Source organism: Cucumis sativus, chromosome 4 (genome assembly GCF_000004075.3).
Source record: "Cucumis sativus cultivar 9930 chromosome 4, Cucumber_9930_V3, whole genome shotgun sequence".
NCBI lineage: Eukaryota > Viridiplantae > Streptophyta > Magnoliopsida > Cucurbitales > Cucurbitaceae > Cucumis > Cucumis sativus.
In genome coordinates, this window is record NC_026658.2 from 14,739,655 (window position 1) to 14,759,753 (window position 20,099).

General features: G+C 30.0%; 2 protein-coding genes across 4 annotated transcripts; both read right to left on the reverse strand.

The window, feature by feature from the left end:
* Nucleotides 1-4,929: 4,929 nt before the first annotated feature.
* Nucleotides 4,930-12,073, reverse strand: LOC101211902 (ATP-dependent zinc metalloprotease FTSH 10, mitochondrial). 3 transcript variants are annotated; one of them, XM_031884059.1, is made up of 10 exons: nucleotides 11,807-12,073; nucleotides 11,458-11,710; nucleotides 11,262-11,333; nucleotides 10,470-10,597; nucleotides 9,113-9,598; nucleotides 8,134-8,901; nucleotides 6,646-6,873; nucleotides 5,741-6,243; nucleotides 5,321-5,520; nucleotides 4,930-5,171 (listed from the first exon to the last, which is right to left on the reverse strand). In XM_031884059.1, exons 1-8 carry the CDS (start codon nucleotides 11,864-11,866, stop codon nucleotides 5,761-5,763), a joined length of 2,478 nt encoding a protein of 825 aa, XP_031739919.1. In that variant the 5' UTR covers nucleotides 11,867-12,073; the 3' UTR covers nucleotides 4,930-5,171; nucleotides 5,321-5,520; nucleotides 5,741-5,760. The 3 variants fall into 3 exon arrangements, with proteins under 3 accessions (XP_031739919.1, XP_011653641.1, XP_004142062.1); XM_011655339.2 differs by having other exon boundaries at nucleotides 5,321-6,243; XM_004142014.3 differs by having other exon boundaries at nucleotides 5,321-6,243; nucleotides 10,470-10,594; nucleotides 11,807-12,072.
* Nucleotides 12,074-12,619: 546 nt separating this feature from the next.
* Nucleotides 12,620-14,775, reverse strand: LOC101205904 (probable WRKY transcription factor 49). The gene is made up of 3 exons (XM_004142154.3): nucleotides 14,370-14,775; nucleotides 14,108-14,257; nucleotides 12,620-13,055 (listed from the first exon to the last, which is right to left on the reverse strand). The coding sequence occupies exons 1-3, from the start codon at nucleotides 14,651-14,653 to the stop codon at nucleotides 12,650-12,652; spliced, it is 840 nt and encodes a 279-aa protein (XP_004142202.1). The 5' UTR covers nucleotides 14,654-14,775; the 3' UTR covers nucleotides 12,620-12,649.
* Nucleotides 14,776-20,099: the final 5,324 nt, after the last annotated feature.

A 20,099-nucleotide genomic window follows, 5' to 3' on the forward strand; every position in this document is an offset into this window, starting at 1 on the left:
CTTTGTCACATCTTTCATTCCTAGGAGTACTTTTCTTTATTTTTACTCTTTTCTAAAAGAAATTTTGGAATCTGGGATAGTTCCTAAATCTCACAATTATTTCATTTCATGCTCGACTTTTTATGGTGGTTTAAAGCGAGTTTAATTCTTACGAATTCAAAAGTTCAAGTCATTTCATACTAAAAAATGTAATAAACTTTCTAAAAAGATGAAAGAAAAAAAAGAAACTTTTAAGTTGTTAAAAAAAAAATATTAGTTGATGAAAAACAATAAACTAATTTTTAAATATTGACAAATATATCAAAATATCATGAGTTCATAATGTTTTTACATTAATAAACTACCATCATTCATCACTGTTAGAGGTTGATAAACATGTATAGATATCTTTTAGCGTCCATCAATATTTATTACAAATGTATTATGATATCTTACGTGTACAAATATTTTCAATAATTTTACTATTTATCGTTGTCTCGCTTGATAGAAAGTGTTAACAAAATTGATGTAACTTATCAATATGTTATCAAAATAGATTTTTACTTTTAACTTCTCTTCTAAGAAGAAAATTATATTTATACATAATTTAATTCCACGCTATTTTTTTGTTTTAAAAAAGTTTAATTTTATTAAGAGTTTCATGAATATTAATCACAAAATTCTATCCCGTTGTTTATACGTTACATCAATTTGATATAATTTATGTCATCAATAAGATATAAACGTGTTTAATTAACTAGTAATTTAAATCCTTCATTTGCAAAACAAAGATTTAATAAATAATTGGAACCTTTATCTACAAATAATTAAATGGATACTTATTATGTAATTTAATTATCATATAGTTTTTTTATTACTATAAAATATTTTGTATCTTAGCTTTCAAGGGTTTGAAATTCAGTATGGTATTTAAAGGATAATTAAAAGGAAACAAATACAACTATTTAAAGATAAGGTTATGCTCAAATCATAAACCACTAAATTCAACTCTATAATTGAGAAGGAAAAAAAATGAAAAGAAAGATAATAACCATAGTTACCTTTTAGTAGTATATAGAAGAAGAAAAATCTGCATCAATAATACATTATAAGCTTTTAAACAATAATTGGTTTCATTTTCTCTAATAATAATAAATAATTGGTTTCATTTTCTTATGAATAAATTCTATCCACTAATTCAAGAAGCTTTTATGCTTAATATTGAAATGATTTCCAGTATATTATTGTAAAAAAATTAATAACCATATTTTATTTATCGATCATTTTCAATGGTTAAATAATTTATGGTATTTTGGTTTTAATTTTCGTCTCTTTAGAACCTATGAATTAGTTACTAAATATCAACATGTTCTAATCATAGTTCCTAAAGATGAATATATATATTTTTGGTTATGAATTTTAGTTTTGAAGTTATAGTTGATCAATTCATTAAAAATAATGTCATTTGGCTCGGTGATATATTTAGTTTTTGACCTCCAATTAAATTAATTGGTGTTTTCAACTGTTATAATTTACCATTATTTATTTGAAATTGTTTTCTTTCTCTCTCTTTTTTAATTAAAATATTTATTAAGCTAAATTAGTATACACCTTAACTATAATAAGATCGATTCAGCCTAAATATAGACTATTATAAATTACCTAATATAACAATCAATTAAGTGCAACAAATGCCACTAAATAGTTACTAATTACTATTATCAAAATGGGTGGAATATAATTGATCAAATAATAATTCCCACCCTACTTTTGGACCATTAAAAGGACACAAAATTATTGGGTAACTTTAATTTTTTGGGAGTTTTATTTTATTTTTACATCAAAGTGCTTAATGTTGACACATGATAACACTTCCAATGTTGTGTACTACTCCATCATAAGGGAGCATTAATATTGGCTACAAAATCAATTAATACTTATGCACACCATCACTATTACCAACAATTATTGGAGGCTTTACTACTATTGAACATAAAGTGAGAGAGTGACCAACCAAATAAAGAATATGTTCACCCTTTATTGAGTTGTAATTTACATCAATCCTTATTTTGTGAGGTCGAATAACGTTCAAGTCTTCAAATTCCACTACTAGAAAACTAAATGAACACCATATGATTGGTAACTCTTTTAAGAAAAAGTTTTACGATCAAAAGCACACAAAATAGTGAAGTAAGGAGAAAGGATATCGATGAATTTTTTTAGATAAAAAGTTTAGTCTAGTCTTGAACAATATTATAATAATATGATTATCATGAATACATCACCCTACACATACTGCATATGAAAATTAATTAAAGTTTGAAATTAAATAACTACTTATGTACCCTATCAAATAATGTAGAAATTGATTGGCTATTATTTCCATAGAAAATACAATTCTAAAAATGATTATGTTTCTATAAATGAATTAATGGTGGGCCTTTATAAGACAACAAGTTCTAACTATTTTCCTTGTGTAGGATAAGGTCCATGACCTTTAATTTGTAGTATATTTTATGTAACAATAATTGAAGTTATTATAAGTGTGAATTTGATAGTAAAATTAATTGATATTGGGTAGGTTAAATTAGAAAAATGAAAAGAAGGTATATATGAGACATACAACAAAAAGGATAATTAAAATAGAAGGTTGTTGTTGTTAATTTGAAAGGAAAGAAAGTTCGTAATTTGAGAGAGAATTATAATTATTGAAGTGTTGAGGTTGGGGATTAGATTTTGGAGTTGCGTGGAATAATAATATGATTATTAGAAAGAACACAAAGAGGGGTTGCGGTTCCTTGATGCATATGGGAAAGCTTTTGCAAATAATGCAAATTTATAACGATAAAGTGTATATGTGCAATGAATGAAATATATATACATATATATATATATAATAACAACCCATTATTCTCACTAATAATAATAATATAATAAATCATTACTTTAATTATTTGAATAATGTAAAATGTTGAAATGTTTATTTGTGAAGTAAAATTTTATAACTTTTGTAAATATTTTCTTCCATTTTATTTATATCCTTTAAAATAATTTTCAATAATGCTTTACACTTTATATTCTTTGTTATAGGTCACGGATGAACTTGTATCGATTGATTTTATTGATTTGATATATTTTCTATTCTTCTTTGTATTGCTAAAAATAATAGTTTGAAATTTAGATGATAATTTGAATTGTATTTTATGTTTTCAAGTTTGTTGTCTTCAATAATAATATATCATGTGGCATAATGTATTGATTGATTTTATTAATATGATTATTAGAAAGAACACAAACTAATTTGAAACTTTCATTGTCATTATTAATTGAATCAATTTATAAATTAGAATATTGTCTTTGAAAATCATTTTTATTTAAACTTTTTTAAGTGGATAGACTTCTTCAAATATCATATCAACAAATCAAACAATTCAAATGGGTGAGAGTGATTTTCAAATAAAAAATTAGATTGCTTGGCGATTAAGAGTGGTACATCCATGAAGGTTAATGTTTGAATATAATTGATGCAACTAAAAATTTAGGAATATAAATTGGCAAAAACCAACGTTCCAAAATTGTTTACTCTTCCACTTAACAAACATACTATGAGTAATTATATTTTTTTTAGGGAAAGTGAAAGAAACAATTACAATCAAACTTTCTCATACAAAGAAATGATAGAGAAAATACACTATCTAAAAAAAGTTTTTTTCATATTAAAGAGCAACCTTGAAAAGATGTCAAAGTTGTAAAGTTATGGACCGTTTTGGTCGGGTTGAAGTTATTAAATACACAACTAAATATATAAAATGTTGCATATAAAAAGGATTAAACTAAATTGTAGTCTCTTTACTTTTAAAAGAAAAGTGCAAAGCATGATTTTAGTAGTATATATGAATATGATTACTTAAAAGTGATAGCCTGCTGTAAAGCACAAAAATGAAAGCAATAATGGTGGGAAATAGTTGATACTTAGGCTGTACAAAAATGTTCCTGTTGGAAGATGATTTATAGTACTTCAACTCATGCCATTCTTAATTCTTCTTGTACTAATTTTTGTGGCTAGGACTAAGACCATTACCCTTTGGAGATGTCTAGCTCTATCTCTACGATTAAATCACCTAGTTTAGAAAATAACGGTTAGGTATTTAAGTTTGCCAATTTCAAAAGATGGTATCACATTTAAAATACGGTTAGGTATTTAAGTTTGTCAATTTCAACAGATGGTATCACATTTAATTTACTTTCATTGAGATGAGCATGATTCAAGGCCTATAAAGGAGGGAACTACTTCCTCCAGTCAAATGTTTGTAGTACCATACTTTTAGTTCTTGCAGCTTGAGTTTCATGTTATTTCATATCTCAAACGTTTCCAAACATATATTTTTGTCTAAAATTAAATATGTGGTTCTAAGTTTTCTATGATCTTATTTAATCATCACTTGGCATAACATAACACTAACGTGATAGTTAATTGAACTTTGAAGACAGTGACAATTTTACTGATGCAATTGCTAGAGATTTCCTTTCTCCATTCTGCTTCCCATTCATTCTCTCAATTCTCTTGAAGATTTTGTTGTCATTGTCGCCCTCTAAAAGTCGATATTCCAAATCTAGTTTGTTTGTTCTCAGTTGAGCAAACCTATCAATTTGAAAAATAATAAGCAATAGGTTGTAATGTTGACACGGTAACAAAAAGGATTTGGATGTCAGCATAGCAATTAGCAACATCCAACAAGCAACAATGTTGGAGATGAAAGGAGAACAGAAGAGGAAAAACAAGAGAGAAAAGTGATGGTTATATACTTATTCTAATCAATAATATTGTTATGACATCAAATTTTAATCAACACGCTGATTGCTATATCAGAACCCTAAGCAAATGGCCAAATGAGATCATTAGATCATCTACTTACACATACTTCAAACACTAAAGTACTGCTTTTAAGATTTTAGAGACCAATAATGTATTTTACCTTTATTTATAGTCAAGTCGGAAACCACATGTAGAATGTGCATAATCAATTTCTAAAACCAACTACACAAATTCAGCTTGCTTTTCAACAGAGAGTGTAGAATTATTGACAAGCTTTTTACATTCTGAAATGTTAAGAGGCCAACATAATTTTGTCCAAAGTAACTTTTCCAATTCCCACATCATAATTAATTTATTTCTCACATTTTCCACGAACCTGTAAAAAGAAGGAAATCTTGGTCAGCTCTCATAATTTTAACCCTCATAATGAGTTAGTGGACAACGACACTTTTTACATGGTGATTAATGGTATTATAATTTGTATCTTTCAGTATATACTGCAAGTGATGGGGTAAAGAGAATCACCTCATATATTTATATTTGTTTGAAATGACTTTCCAAATGAATAAAACACGTTTCTTTGGACTTCAAAGAGGTCATTCCAAACATGCCATGAGCTTTTGGGAGAAGGCAAAAACACAGGATGCGTTTCATATACAAATTTGCCTCGTGGAGATGATACTTATAGGCATTTATAGTAGCTTCACAATTTCAACAAAAGCAACCTACAGAGAAACAATACACTTCTAATCAAAGATGAGACCTCAAGATTTACCTCCTCAGTTCAAACAGCTGTGATCATCACTCCCCTCAGCTTCAAAAACTTTTATTTGTTTTTTTCTTTTCTTTCTTTTTTCTCTGTATGTACGAATTGATAAAAAGAAAAGAAGAACAATGTTTGAGGTGATGGGATCACAGATGCTTGGATTAGGAACCAAATCCTACCATGGCTACACATTCTCTTGTCATAATGTAGGTACTATATCTGGTTCCAGGGGTGGTGATGAACTGTTCCCTGGATTTCCACGTTCTGTTTTCTCTTTAGCTCCATCAACTTCATCTCTGAAACCTTCCTTGAATCTATCATAATTTGTGGGCTCAAGCGTCTTAAATGGCCGCTCCCCCAATACGCGGACCAAGTCTTCTTGATGTAAAACCTCCTTTTCAAGCAATAGCTCGGCAATTTGAGCTACATGCTCTTTGTGCTCCTCTATCAACTGAACTGTGCGTTCATAAGCCTTAGTCACCCACTCTCTAACTTCACTGTCTATAATTGCACCAGTCTTGCTGCTGTAGGGCTTGGACATCTCAAACATCTCGTCCCTTTGGGGGAAAGAAAGAAGACCTACCTTTTCACTGAAACCATAAACAGCCACTTGAGCGTAAGTCATCTTGGTCACTTTCTCCAGATCATTCTGAGCTCCAGTTGATATTTTCCCCAACAGAACCTACGAGCAAAGAGAGTCAGATCTATCACTTGCATGTCAGAAAAGAATCATCAGTTAAAAGGAGAAGAGAGTTCATGGGAAGGAAGTGGCTGTGTTGGTGCTGCAAAGCAAAACTCACATTTGAGTAAGCAAAATACAAATAATCAACATTCTTGGAAAATTGATGGTTTGTTTATAAGCAGGTAATAAGCACAATAATGGCAAATAGCAAACTTTGTGCAAACATATTGTTTAAGCTTTGAGGTCCTAGCACAAGGGCAAAATTTGCAGGCAAAGACATAATTTGAAAGCTTCATAATAAGAGATAATGCAACATAAACACTTTCACTGTTTGATCATACAATTTTAAGACAAGCTCTATAGGTGGCAATAAAGTAATCAGGAGAAAATAAGGATGTTTACCTGCTCAGCAGCTCGACCACCAAGGGTCATGCATGTCACGTCAAAGAGTTGTTCCTTTGTCATAAGAAGATTCTCATTGGGAACATATTGAGCAAACCCAAGAGCAGCAGTACCACGAGGGACAATTGTTACTTTAAGCAGGGGCTCTGCGTATTCCAAAAACCAACCAGCAACAGCATGACCAGATTCATGGTATGCAACAGTCCTTCGTTCGAGCTTGCTTATCACCTATATTACAAGAAGGAGACTGCAGTTAGGACATTTCGGAGCTTCAATGAGACCGCATCCTCTTTTTTTCACAACAGAAAATGCCAGTAAATTTTTTTCAGAATATAGGTTTTTATTAACAATTCAATCACCATAAACAGACAACTGAAGATTCTATAGTTAGCAGTTACGTTAGGTTTTTTCCCCTCTTCAAAAATGTTTAAAATGATCAAACTGTCTGCACGCTTCAAGCCTATATACCCTCTGAATCATTCCAATTTATTGTTTATCAGTGCAGAGATGTCAAACCCTTTTTCTCACCTTAACTCGTATGACAGTGCATACCAAAACAACCGTGGTGTATTTGCAAGGTTAGACATCCAGAGATCTCTTTAAAGACATCATCTCTTGTAACATTGACACCTTGATAGATCAGCTGGATAAAAAATAACTAGATGGGGCTAGCACAATGCGTTTTGTAGGTCACAGAATGGCTAGACAGGAATAAGTTACCCTACTCTCAAACGAATGGGATTGCCACAATCTGATTTTCCAGTTTTGGTGTGGAACTCACCATTGAAATCATACCTAATTAAAGTAGAAGCATGAATGAGACTAAATTTTCTTTTTTCTTTCTATGTTCGTGAGTGTCTGGGCCAGCTTACGAGTACCTCGACTAATCTCACAGGTGTCAAGAAAACTCGTAAAAATTTAATTCCTAAGTAGGTGGGCTATTGTGGATTGAATCCATGACCTCTTAGTTAATTATTGAGACTATGTCTCCTATGAATGAGACAACTTAAAACTAAGCTTCAATGTTTCTAAGCAAATATGGCTTTATAGCAGCCCACTGCTAACTGAAATAGCCCACAACGACAATACAATCTACTACCAGCACAAATTTAACAGATTGATTGGAAATGCATAACAAAACAAAGGTTTCATTTCATGATTCCCAGTTTTAAAATGCTCAAGGACAGACTAATTTGAACTTCTCAAAGCAATTTGTATGCTTTATTTTCTGTTTTCCCACCAAGGATGAGTACAGCAAAATTAAATCTGAGTATACAATCAATAATAATGGGAGGGGCAAAATGGATGATATAATAAAAGGGAAATATGGTATAAAGAGATAGCAGGAAAGAAATGCAGAAGAGAATGGTACTTTGATTGGGTTAATGTTTTACTCAGAAGAAAGACATTTGGATGTTTCTTTTCAGAAAAGGAAATAAGAAGAAAATATAGAGTTGTCCATTCAAGTGGTGGGTAATAATAAAATACCTTATTCTTTTTCTCCAGACCGCCTATAACTCTATCTATAGCTCCCTCAAAATGTTCCATAGTGATCACTCTACTTTCATTTCTGGCAGCAATTAAAGCAGCTTCATTGCAAACATTAGCGATGTCTGCTCCAGCAAATCCAGGAGTCAGAGCAGCAAGCCTTTGTGAATAGTATGATGGCTCATGATCAAGCTTTAATTTTTTTAGATAAATTAGAAAAATTTGGTCACGTCCTTTAATGTCAGGTTTATCAATTGTTATCTGCCTATCAAACCGACCAGGTCTCAACAGAGCTTTGTCCAAAATATCAGGCCTGTTCGTACCAGCAAGTACAACAACCCCAGAAGTAGTTCCAAACCCATCCATCTCTACCAGCAACTGATTAAGAGTACTCTCACGCTCATCATTCCCTCCACCAAAGCCCCCTCGGCCCCTTGCTCGTCCAATCGCATCTATCTCATCAATAAATACGATACTTGGAGCACGTTGTCGAGCTTCTTGAAATAGGTTTCTAACCCTTGATGGCCCAACCCCCACAAACATTTCCATAAAATCCGATCCAGAGATGGACAGGAAAGGCACATCAGATTCACCTGCAGTTGCTTTTGCTAGGAGTGTTTTCCCAGTACCAGGGGGGCCAACAAGTAGAGCGCCTTTGGGAATTTTTGCTCCTAACTCCTCATATTTCTTTGGATTCTTAAGAAAGTGCACAAACTCCATGATTTCTTGCTTTGCCTCATCGCAACCAGCTACATCTTTAAAATAAACCTGAATCATCAAGACGAATGTAGAGGCATATTAAGCCATCGAAATCACCAAAAATTTTCACCATGTAAAATGATGAACTGGAGAATAGAAAGAAAAAAAATGAAGGGAACAAAGGATTCTAGAAGGAAGTAATAAAGTAAGTACCATAACGCATATGAATTCATGGATGGTACGATGCAAGAAAATAAATAAAGAAAATAATGAATCTAACCTTATTTTTAGCGTTCTTATCTATTTTAGTTATCTGTGCCTTTCCTATGTTGAATATTCCACGCCCACCTCTTCCACCTGGACCACCAACACCTAAACCACCCTGCATCCTTCTCCCCATGAAATAAAGGGTTCCCAAAAGCAAAGCTGTGGGTGCAAACCTCAACAATTCCTGGAACCAATTAACTTGGTGGACATAAACCACTGGAACAAAATCATGAGGATCGATCCCCAAAGACTTTTGGGCCTCCTCCAACTTCTCCTCGAACAACTCAACACTTCCAACATTGAAAGAGTATTTATATCGGCTTACATTACCCGTACCTGGCTTTCCATAATCATGAACCTGAGGAACATCATCTTCTTTTTGCACTGTCTTACGTGGAGAGCTCCTTACATACACTTTTGCAACAGATCTGTTAGCAATTTCAATCCGATCCACTAAACCAGGTTCAAGAAGTTCATTTCTAAACTCTTGGAAACTAATCTGCAGAACAAACCAAGCAATGTGGAAGATTTATAAGAAGATGGAAATGAAAAGCCAAGCCAAACCAAACATGGGTCAACGCCATTGGCCATTCCATAACTTAATTAGAACTTCTGTAAAAATGCAATGAATGGAACTTTAAAAAATCTCAGAAAGTAAAGTTAAACAACAGAGTCAGTTTGTTAAGGATCAACAGAGTCAGATTTCGTAACATGAAGTCTGCTATATTTAGTTTATTACTATACATAAAAGAGGCCTAAAGGAGAAACTCTGATTTTCTTGCCCCTCTACCATGTAAATTCAAATACAGACTCTCCATCTTGATTTAATCGCCACAAATTATATTTCTAGCTAGAAAATAGTGCAATAAAAAGGTAGGTGAGATCAATAAATTTGGACTATTGCTTTTTAATACCAAGGAAGAAAGTAATATTACATATTATTAAATTGTTATACAAATTCATATTCCAAGACTTTTTTTCTCATAAAAACATTCCAAGACATCAAAGTTTAAATACACATTATAAGCTTTAGAAATATTTAATATCACAAAAAAAACTAGTTTATTTAATAAAATAAATAGGTTATCGTTGTTGTTTGAGCCTATGACTATAACCTCAAAGAAATTTAGGTTTACAATTTTTCATTTTGACAACTAAACCAGCCTATGGTAGTATAAAGATACCAAATACTGAAACAAAGGTGATCCCTGTTTAACAAACAATGATAGCAGGTTGAAATAAAGAGGATATAATTATAGACACGAGAAAACTCTTCAATGTAATTAACAACTTGTAAGGCAATCTGATAAAATACATGCCAAAGAAATATTTGTGTGCATTAGTTATGAATACAGAGCTCATAAAGTTACCTGCTTCTGTTCATTAGAACCATCAAAAACAAATGATGCTAAAATGCAGCCGAAGAATAAAATCATCAAATCCTGAAATTGCTTAGTAAATTTCTCTTGTGAATCTGTGTGACCACTATTAGAGTCTTCTAGCAAAGGAAACATGAAGAAAACATAAGTCTAAGTAAGATCAGAACACTATTTAGCAATGGCATAATAAAACAGTGAAGGATGTGATTAGGAATAACTAAAAGAAAAAGTGTACAATAATTCCAAATATGAAAAAGATGGTAACAGTTCAGATAATACACACTTCAAGGTGTGAGAAGAAGAAAACCTGGTGGCAAAAACATACACATAAATCTGAATAACATAATGCTCAAAAGTATAAATTACTATAAGATCGGGAATCTAGTGAATGAACATAAAATGATATCCTACTACCAAACCTAATGACAAGTTTGAGCCTAACAAAAGAAGAAATCATTCAAAAGAAAAATTATTGAAGACAGTTTGGCATGTTGAGGTAGAGAGATCAAAAAACCACAGCATACACTAAAAACAAAAGAGAGGATAATGTTATAGTAGAAACTATACAGATATATAATCCTGGTACCCATGTCTTGAAGTTTTCTATTTAGATTTCATGCTGAGAAGAATAATTACAAAATCCTAAAATCACCACATTCAAAATCCATAAATACACCACTCTCTCTCTCCCTAAAATACAGCAAAACGCAAGTGAAGAAGATAGCATCAATTTACAAATAGAGGGAAAGGGAAAACACTAGGCCAAATGACAAGGTCCAGTACCTTTAGAATTTGTCTTCTGATCTTTTGCTTTAGGAATCTCCTTCTGATCCTTAGGGTAGTAATTCTCATAGTCTAAATTAAATCATCATACATGATAAAGACAATCAAATGCCAAAGATGATTAGTAAGTGAAGAACAGTGAAAACTATACAAAAACCTAACCAAAAAAAAAAAAAAAAACGATCATTTCACTCACTTTTCTTGTTCGGCGATCCGCTGGAAAACAGACGTCGAACCCTAGGGTTAGCCAGAAAATAATTGACATTGTCCAAGTACTTTCTAGAAACGAGCTGCTTACCAGCTCCAACCCCAGTTGACGATGAATAAGCCTTGGCAAGCCCTAAGCAACCATGAACGCGAGAAACGCATGGATTACTAAAAGGGTTAGCCTCTAAACAAGTTTCCCTTACCGACAGAATCCTCCGATTGCAGAAACCAAAATGCCCATTCTGCAAAACAGAGGTTTTTTTCCATCCTTACCAATTGTGAACAGAAAAAGACTGAACGGAATCAAAAGAAACTAAAAACCCAATTAAGAAAATTACAGATTGTAGTTTGGAACGTGCAGAGCGAGATAGAGCAGCTCCGATCCTCGAAAAGATCATCGTTTTGGCAACCGTAACATGAAATCACTGAGTAGAGGATTAATGGTTTGTTCAAAAAAAAAAAAAAAGAAGAAGAAGAAGACGAAAATGAAAGGATCGAGAAATGCTTCAAATTTCAATGTTGCAAATGGCAGTGGCAGTGACAAAATGCATTTTAAGAGAAAGAGTTTGTGCGTAAAACCGCAAGACGGAATCTGGCTTTCTCCCTGAAGTTGGGTGACCGCCTTGTTTTTGGGATTTTTATTTTCACATCTTTACCCTTGCCTTTAACAAACGAAACCAATTTTGGGAAGGCCATTTTCGTCTATTTGTCACAGTTCCGAGATGACGTGTGGGCTGAAGATTGGCCACAACTCCCTCATGTATACCATAACACGCTTGGGGCCCATTTACAAAATTGGAATTCCCCTTAATTATTATTTGGCAATTTTAAATTATAATCTTCAAGAAGTCACTCTAAATTATTTGTAAATGATTAGTTTTTTTCAAATAAGAAAAATCTATCTTAATCACTTTTTATTATCGTATTTTAAATTTAAATCTCTTAAAATTTTGCACAATCAAGAACTTCGACAGCTCTAGTAATGAATTCCAATTACAATCGTAGTTGAATAATGTAAATACAGATATAGATATAAGAAGAAGTTTAACTGGGTTTCAAAACATTAACCCATTGAATACATATTTATATAGTGTAAATTATATATTTATGCTATATATATATATATATATATATATATATATATATATATATATATATATTATTAAAATATCTTTTAAATATCAAAAACAGGAAGTTATGAAGGTAGGAGAGGTGGAGGGTGATGGAGGGGTGGGTGGAGGTGAACGGTGGGATAAGCAAGAGGAAGAATTTGATAGAGCGTTGTGATGGGTAGATGGGTTTCGAATCAACCATGGGACCATGTCCTCCAGCAAACCTTGTGAGCCACTTGATTCTATTGGGTCGAGGAAACTTGGCTTTTCATGGGCCTCGGGCTGCTCTGGGTCGATTGTCTTCGGCTTTTTTGTTGGAGATTGGGCTTGTGGGCTTTGGCCCATTAGAAAGAATGGATAGGCAAAGTGGAGGTGAAGCCCTTCGTATGTTATGATGAAGATGTCTGGATCTTCTATCGACCTTTCTACTTGCTTCTTTGCACTGCATCTTGGATTTGAACACCTATAGTAGCTCCTATATTTGTCACCAAAATCAAAATTGGAAAGATTAATTAATTAATCTTAGGTTCAAAAATTCAACTAGTTACTTTTCCAGAATATCTATTCGAACCCATTTTAACATTTCAATTTTGCGAGTAACAAGCATGTTAATACCAAAACGAAAACATCATATTCAATTTTATATAGAAAATTTGTTTTAGATGACAAAATTAGTGGAAATATTTTTCTGATTTAATTATGGGATGTTTGAGGGAATATTTTGGATTGCTAGCTTCATAAAGATCACCAGAAAAGGAGGCAGAGTTTGTACTAATTAATGGATTAAGAGGGTTAATTTTGAGGTTAATTAAAGAAAAATCATGGTAGATAAGAGAGTGGTTTGGGAAGTTAATGACATTGATTTAGTTGTATTATTGATTGAAGTGGGTGTGTTAAGTAGGAAAAGGAATATATTGATTTTAGTACTCAAAAATTGTTTATTGGTATTTTTTTTTTTATTTGGCAATGTTTCTTCATATTTTCCACTCTCAGTTGACTCTATCAATATATTTGATTTTTTTAAAAAAAATACTTGTTTCTATTCAACTTATAAGGAAGAAATTGAAGATATTATAAAGCAGTATAGCAAGTAATGTTATTTTATTAATGTCTTTTAAATTTTATTTAAAATTCACTTTACACCATCTTGTTTCAACATTCAACAATGGATGGAACAATCTTTACTATTTATTTTAAAAGGTCAACATTTAACTTTTCCACTTCTAAAAAAAGAAGATTATTATTTGGTTAAGCTATTTGTTATACTAAAAGATGATTCATTAAACATAAAATAGAATTTTAGTTTCATGTTTTTTTTTAACTTAAGCTTTTTAATTTTTCTCTTTTTAATTTCTTTTATAATTTAGTAATTTGGTTTTTGAAAATACAATTAAAAAAATGATAAATTATAAATAAAAGTAGAATTTATAAGTAAAATTTTTAAATTGGAAACGTGTTGAACACATGAATAAAGGTTAGGTTAATTTGAAAATATAGTGGGGAAATAAATAGATAAAGAAAAGTTACCTAGGATTGGGGCTATTTTTGATGGACTTCTGACCATATTTCCTCCACTTATATCCATCATCAGCCACCATATTCCCTCCACAGCTCTTGATTCTAAGGCTATACTTATGCTCAACCTTATTCAAGTTCGCTCTTTCCACAATTGAAAATCTGCCATTGTTAAAAAGAAAAAAGAAAAAAGATCCCAAAATTTAGATTTTGAATTCATAATTCAATCCAATCTACTGTTTTACTAAGACATATTTAATTCAAACTCATTTACCCGGTATGAGAAATTTGAGTGTGGGATTGGAGGTCTTTTGATCTAGGAGTACCAATGGAAAGTGCATTCTCAATGTCCTCAATTGTCGGCCCAAAGTAGGTTGCACCACCGGGGACGGGGACCCTGATGGCTCGATTATTGTCGTCAGCATCTTGGGGGAGGAGGAAGAGTGGAGAGGAGGCGTGGTTCTCGTCGTCGTGGAGAAGGTTAGTGAGGGTGAAAAGGTGGTCATCGGACACAGTGGTGTGAGTATCTGACCAGGGAATGGCTGCTAGAGAATCCATGGATGAAGAAGAAAGAGATTGAAATTTTGAAGAAGAAGAAGAAGAGAGGATAAAGTGGAGTAGATGGGAATGGAAGATATAGGGAGGAGCTTTTTGTTGGCTTCTTCACTTCTTATAGCAATATCACTATGATTGCCTTTTTTTTTCTGTTCTTTCAAATTATATATATATATAATATGTGTATTTGTTTTCTACATTTGACTTTTTAAAATGTTAGTTTTTGTCTTTTTGAGTGGTAAATCTAATTCCTCCAAATTTAATCTTTGAACCTTAAAAAATATATATAGATTCAGATTTTCAATCTTTATATTTTATAAAAGTTGTGGATATAAAAGAAACATAAAAATCAGATAATTAAAAAATAGACATCAATTTCATATTATATCTTAAACATCTGAAATTAGACGCAATCAAAATTTTATAAATAAAGTATTATTTACTTTTTTTAAATACACTCATTTGAACTCAACGAAAATATATAAATATTAACCTTTTTATTCTATAAAAATATAATTACCTCGTGATAGATTTTATTTTGGTGGAGCAAAAGTACATCCAAATTTTTATGCTAAAGTTTAACCAACGGTCACAAGATGAAAATTCATTAACTAACGGGAAAAAGAAAAGGAGAGTAAATTTAAGAACATGTAATACATATATGATTGTTGGTAAAATATTTGAAGTTCACTTATATTTAAATTTTATTATCTGTAAAGAAAAAAACATATTGATATTAAAATGATTATAACATACTAAAGAGTAATAAAAATAAAGTAAAGAATTAAATCAATAGATGAAGTCAGTTTTAATATAAGAGAAATGTACTTTTAATTGTGAGTATTCAAAATCATCTTTAAGTTTCAACACAAATATGAAATGACAACTCTACCCTTGTATGGAAACAAATAAATAAAAAGTTTGGTTACAAAATTATTTTAATAAACTTTAGGTACCCAAAGGTAGCAAATAGGTTAGTCACAGTTGACCTTCTCCACTTTTACTTGTTTGTATATTATATGATTAATATTATTTTTGTGACTTTGGGTTGTAATAAAATAAAATTAATTAATGGGTGCATTTAATAGGAAGAAGCCATACAACCATAGGAAAAAAATGTGTCACACAAACACACACACATATATGTATATAGATATAATAATGTATATTATATAGTACTTTTTTATTTTGTTTTGTAATGTCAGAAAAATTTTCATTTAGTGTTGGCATTGTGTGGTTACTTTGTGTGTGATGTGATGGGTGAATTAAAGTGGACCAAACTCTACCTGACCCATGAGGCATGAACTCATTCCCCAACTTCAACTAATTCAAAGAGTCAACCACTAAACAAAAATATATATAACAATAATATTATAGTTCAAATCAAAATAATATTGCATATAATGTTTGATTTTATATAAGACTTTATTTCATACTAACTTTATTCTTATTATTTTTTTAGGTATAGCCACTTTGTTGGTTTAATAGTGAAGTTGTTATTGTTTGATACTTATTATTATTTTGTTTTTCCTAATTTTATTTAGTTTATAGGAATTTATTTCCACTTCTAAATTTTTTGTTTTGTTATTTATTTTATACTCATCTTTTTTTTAAAATCAAATTTAAATATTTAAAATATATTTTTTTAATAAAAAATTTAGACGTGTTATAGAGAATTTGATAGGTTTTGTTGGATAGTTTGTAAATGGTTTAGTTTTTTTTTTTGTTATATATTACAAATATTTTTCTTTTTAATTCACAATTAAAATGATAATTATGATAAGAAAGTGTGGGATGAAAAGTAGTTTTTAACCTAAATTTGAAATTAATAGACATGATTAGAAAGAACTAAGAAATGATTTTTCTATGAGCATAATTATAAATTATCACGATGACGAGGAATGAAATGGTTGGAAAATGTTTACAAACTATTATTTGTAACATTTAATTGAAGAAGTTGTTGGTCTAGGTATCATTGAAAAAATGGCTGAATGAAAATGAGTACAATACAAATGCATATAGAGAGAGAGAGATTAGAAATTTGAATAAATAAAGAAAAAAGAAAAAGAAAAAATATACACAAATAAATATGTTTCTTATTATTGATGGAGATCTACGTTCAAATATGAGGCAGCTATTATTGATGAGAATTATGCTATAAAAGAGAAAAATCAAATCAACCTAATTGTAAGTATCATAAAAAAACCAACCACAGGAAGATTGAGAAAAGTCACATAAAAGGCAGCTAACATCCTTTTAAACAATGCCCCATATGGCCAAGCCTACTATTCTCTCTCACACTACTCTTTCTTCCCATTCATACTCTCATTTCTATTAGCCCTAAATTTCAATTTTCATTCTTAAATACACTTCTATTTGCCATTATACTTTTTTAACTTTTAAATTTTTAATCTAAAAGCTTTTAATTGAATTCTCAAATTTATATAATTTTATAGCTCCAACCATTCAAATTTTAGCATTTCTAGATTTAATTTGTATGATTATTGTAAGCTTTTTGAGGATGTAATTAGAGTTACCATTCTACTGTAGTGATGATTTGGACTAGTTTGGTTCACATATTTAGCCTTCAAAACAAAACTATTGAATTTTGGCTCCTAAATTGTCATTTACACTAAATTAAGTCCATTTTTTACTAATACAAAATTTCTTATTCAACCATTTTATTTGATGTTTTTACGTATGTATTTAGTAGTTTTATTCAAAAATTAAATTCCAATTTAAAATATGTTTTTGATAATATTTTTATAAACTGTAAAGCTAATTATTAGTCTCGTTAAATATTAGAATGAATTATCAATCATTCAAAGTAACTTGTAAACTTGTTTTACGCTAAAAGGTTTGTATAATTATTATTAATGACCAAATTAATTATAAGCATAACAAAATGATAAAAAAAGAGAGAGAGAAATTGAATGAATAACAAAAAAAAAAAAATGAAAATAACTTAAATGAATTATAAAAAACTTCACACTATATAGTCTTTATTACCATGTTACTCATAATATCTTTTAATTTAACACAAAAATGATTGAGTTTTTTAGATGAAAAAATAATTGAGTTTATAACACTATCGTATATTATATTTGTAATACAGTAATTTATTTTAAGATTAAATTATAAACTTGTATCGACTAAAAACATAAAAACGTGATTTAAGAATTTTCACTATTTTACCAAATTTGAAAATCGTTATCGAAAAGATAATATAAAGACATATTATCACATTGAAAACAAAATATATATATATATATATATATATATATATTCTTTTAATAATTTAATTTTATTCGATAATAATTGTATTTATCTATTTAGTATCAAATGTTAAATTACGAATTTGAGTAAGAAAACTAAATTCAATTCTTATAATAATACTCCATAAATAATAATATGTATGATTTCATATATATGTATATATGTTTGTAAATATTGTCTATTAATTGTAAAATTTATTTATGAAAGGTAAACTAAAATATAATTATAAAGTTAGAAACACTAATTTGTAATGTTTTTCAAAGTTAGAATCTATTTGAACGAAATAAAAACTAATTATCTGATGTAATAAAGAATGGGATATTGTTTTAGGATGACAATTGTATGCAAATTCATTTATGGTGAAATAAGAAGCGAAATAATTGGTAGGAATAATGAATGAAAGCGGGGAGTGGGTGGTTTTGATTAATTAGTGAATTAAGCAAAATACATATGATATGAAAAAAGTATAGTGGAATCCAAAATGAGATTGAGGTCACATTCTCTCTTTATTCAAATAATTACAACCAATCTTGAACTGTGTGACAAAAGTTTTGGATTATCTCAAACTTTTATTATAAAACAACAATAACAAAAACCAAAGAAACACAGAAAAAAAAACTACATGCAAGTTGAAAGGAAAATTTCAATTGGCGTTAAAAGGTTTTGTAATAAGGATTTCTTCGAAAACAAAAGAGAGAAATATCGACAAACTAATAACCTAACCACTAATCGATAAAATTGACTGTATTTGATTTTTATTCGAAGTTTAAATATTTTGTCAAACGTTCTATTTTTAATAATTTTTTTTATAATATTTATTTTTCTTTTCATCAATATTGTAAGTGTGATATAATATTGGAATTTTCCTTCTAAACGAAAATCAATATAACGTGCAACTTAAGATGATATCAAGTGTAGACCAAGACATTTTCAAGCTTTTGCATTGCTATTTCCTCCCTATTATATTGATTTCCACTTATGGTGATATTTCAAGTCCACAAGGTGAGAAGGAGAAATGTTAATTAATATGATACTAAATTGAGATAGTTGCAAATATATCAATGTTGTAAACAATTCATTGATAGATTATAAGAGTTTTTTAGCCATATAAGTCTATCACTAATATATAGGCTTTGTTATATTTACAATTTCTTTTAAAAAAATATTGTTATATACTTAACTATTAGTCATAAACTTAATCCTCATTATAATTACTCTAATTATTAAAATTTCTTTATCTAACCACTAATAAGATTCTAGATTCTAGAGTTAAATTTGATTTGGGTAGATGAACTAAGTATAAAGCATAAAATTAGTTAAGAGAACTGAAAAGAAAGAAAATATCATTAGTGTTCAAACCCAAATTGACAACCATAGACTAGTCCTTGTCCACACCATGGTCCAACCAAAAAGAAAAACCATCAAACAAAATGCTAGAACAACAAGCCACCCTATTACATTTCCTAGAGTTAATGACACAAAGTAAACATTCAAATATTAATTAACTTTATAAAGGTAAGAACAATTTAATACTATTTATATAGGTTGAGGACAATTTATAAGAAACTTTTAGGAATCACAAAACAAAACAAAAAGGAAGTGGTCACAAATATAGCTTTTAAACTTTTCACTACTCAAAACTAGCCTCCAGTTTTGTAAACTTGTTGGACTTATTTTTCTCGTTGCTTCTCGTCCAAAGTTGACATCGATATTTTGTATAAAAACTAACCTTATAAACTTATATCCACAACTATCAATTTTTTAGCTATCTTAGTAAATAATCCCTTAACAACTATCAATTAAAATCTTTTCAAAAGTTAAAAACTAAACCATTAAATATTTTAAAAAATAACGCAAGTTAAGTGTCAACTATGTAGATAATTGATATTTGAAAAAAAAAGCATGTAAATCTTGGTTCGAAAAAAACTGCATCGAATATTTTTCAAATACTAAACAATCTTTCGAAATCTTTTACCAAGAACTAACTCTTGTTGAATTTCCTAGGGTAATCTTCTAAAAAAAAATTGAAAAGTAATGTTGTCAAATTTTAGATAAAAATGTTGCTATAAATTCGTATAATGTTTGAGAAATTATGTAAAGAAATATAGGATTGAATAGAAATATGACAGTAGTTTTACTGTCCTTGTAAACCCATTTCTTTCTTTGAGGTATA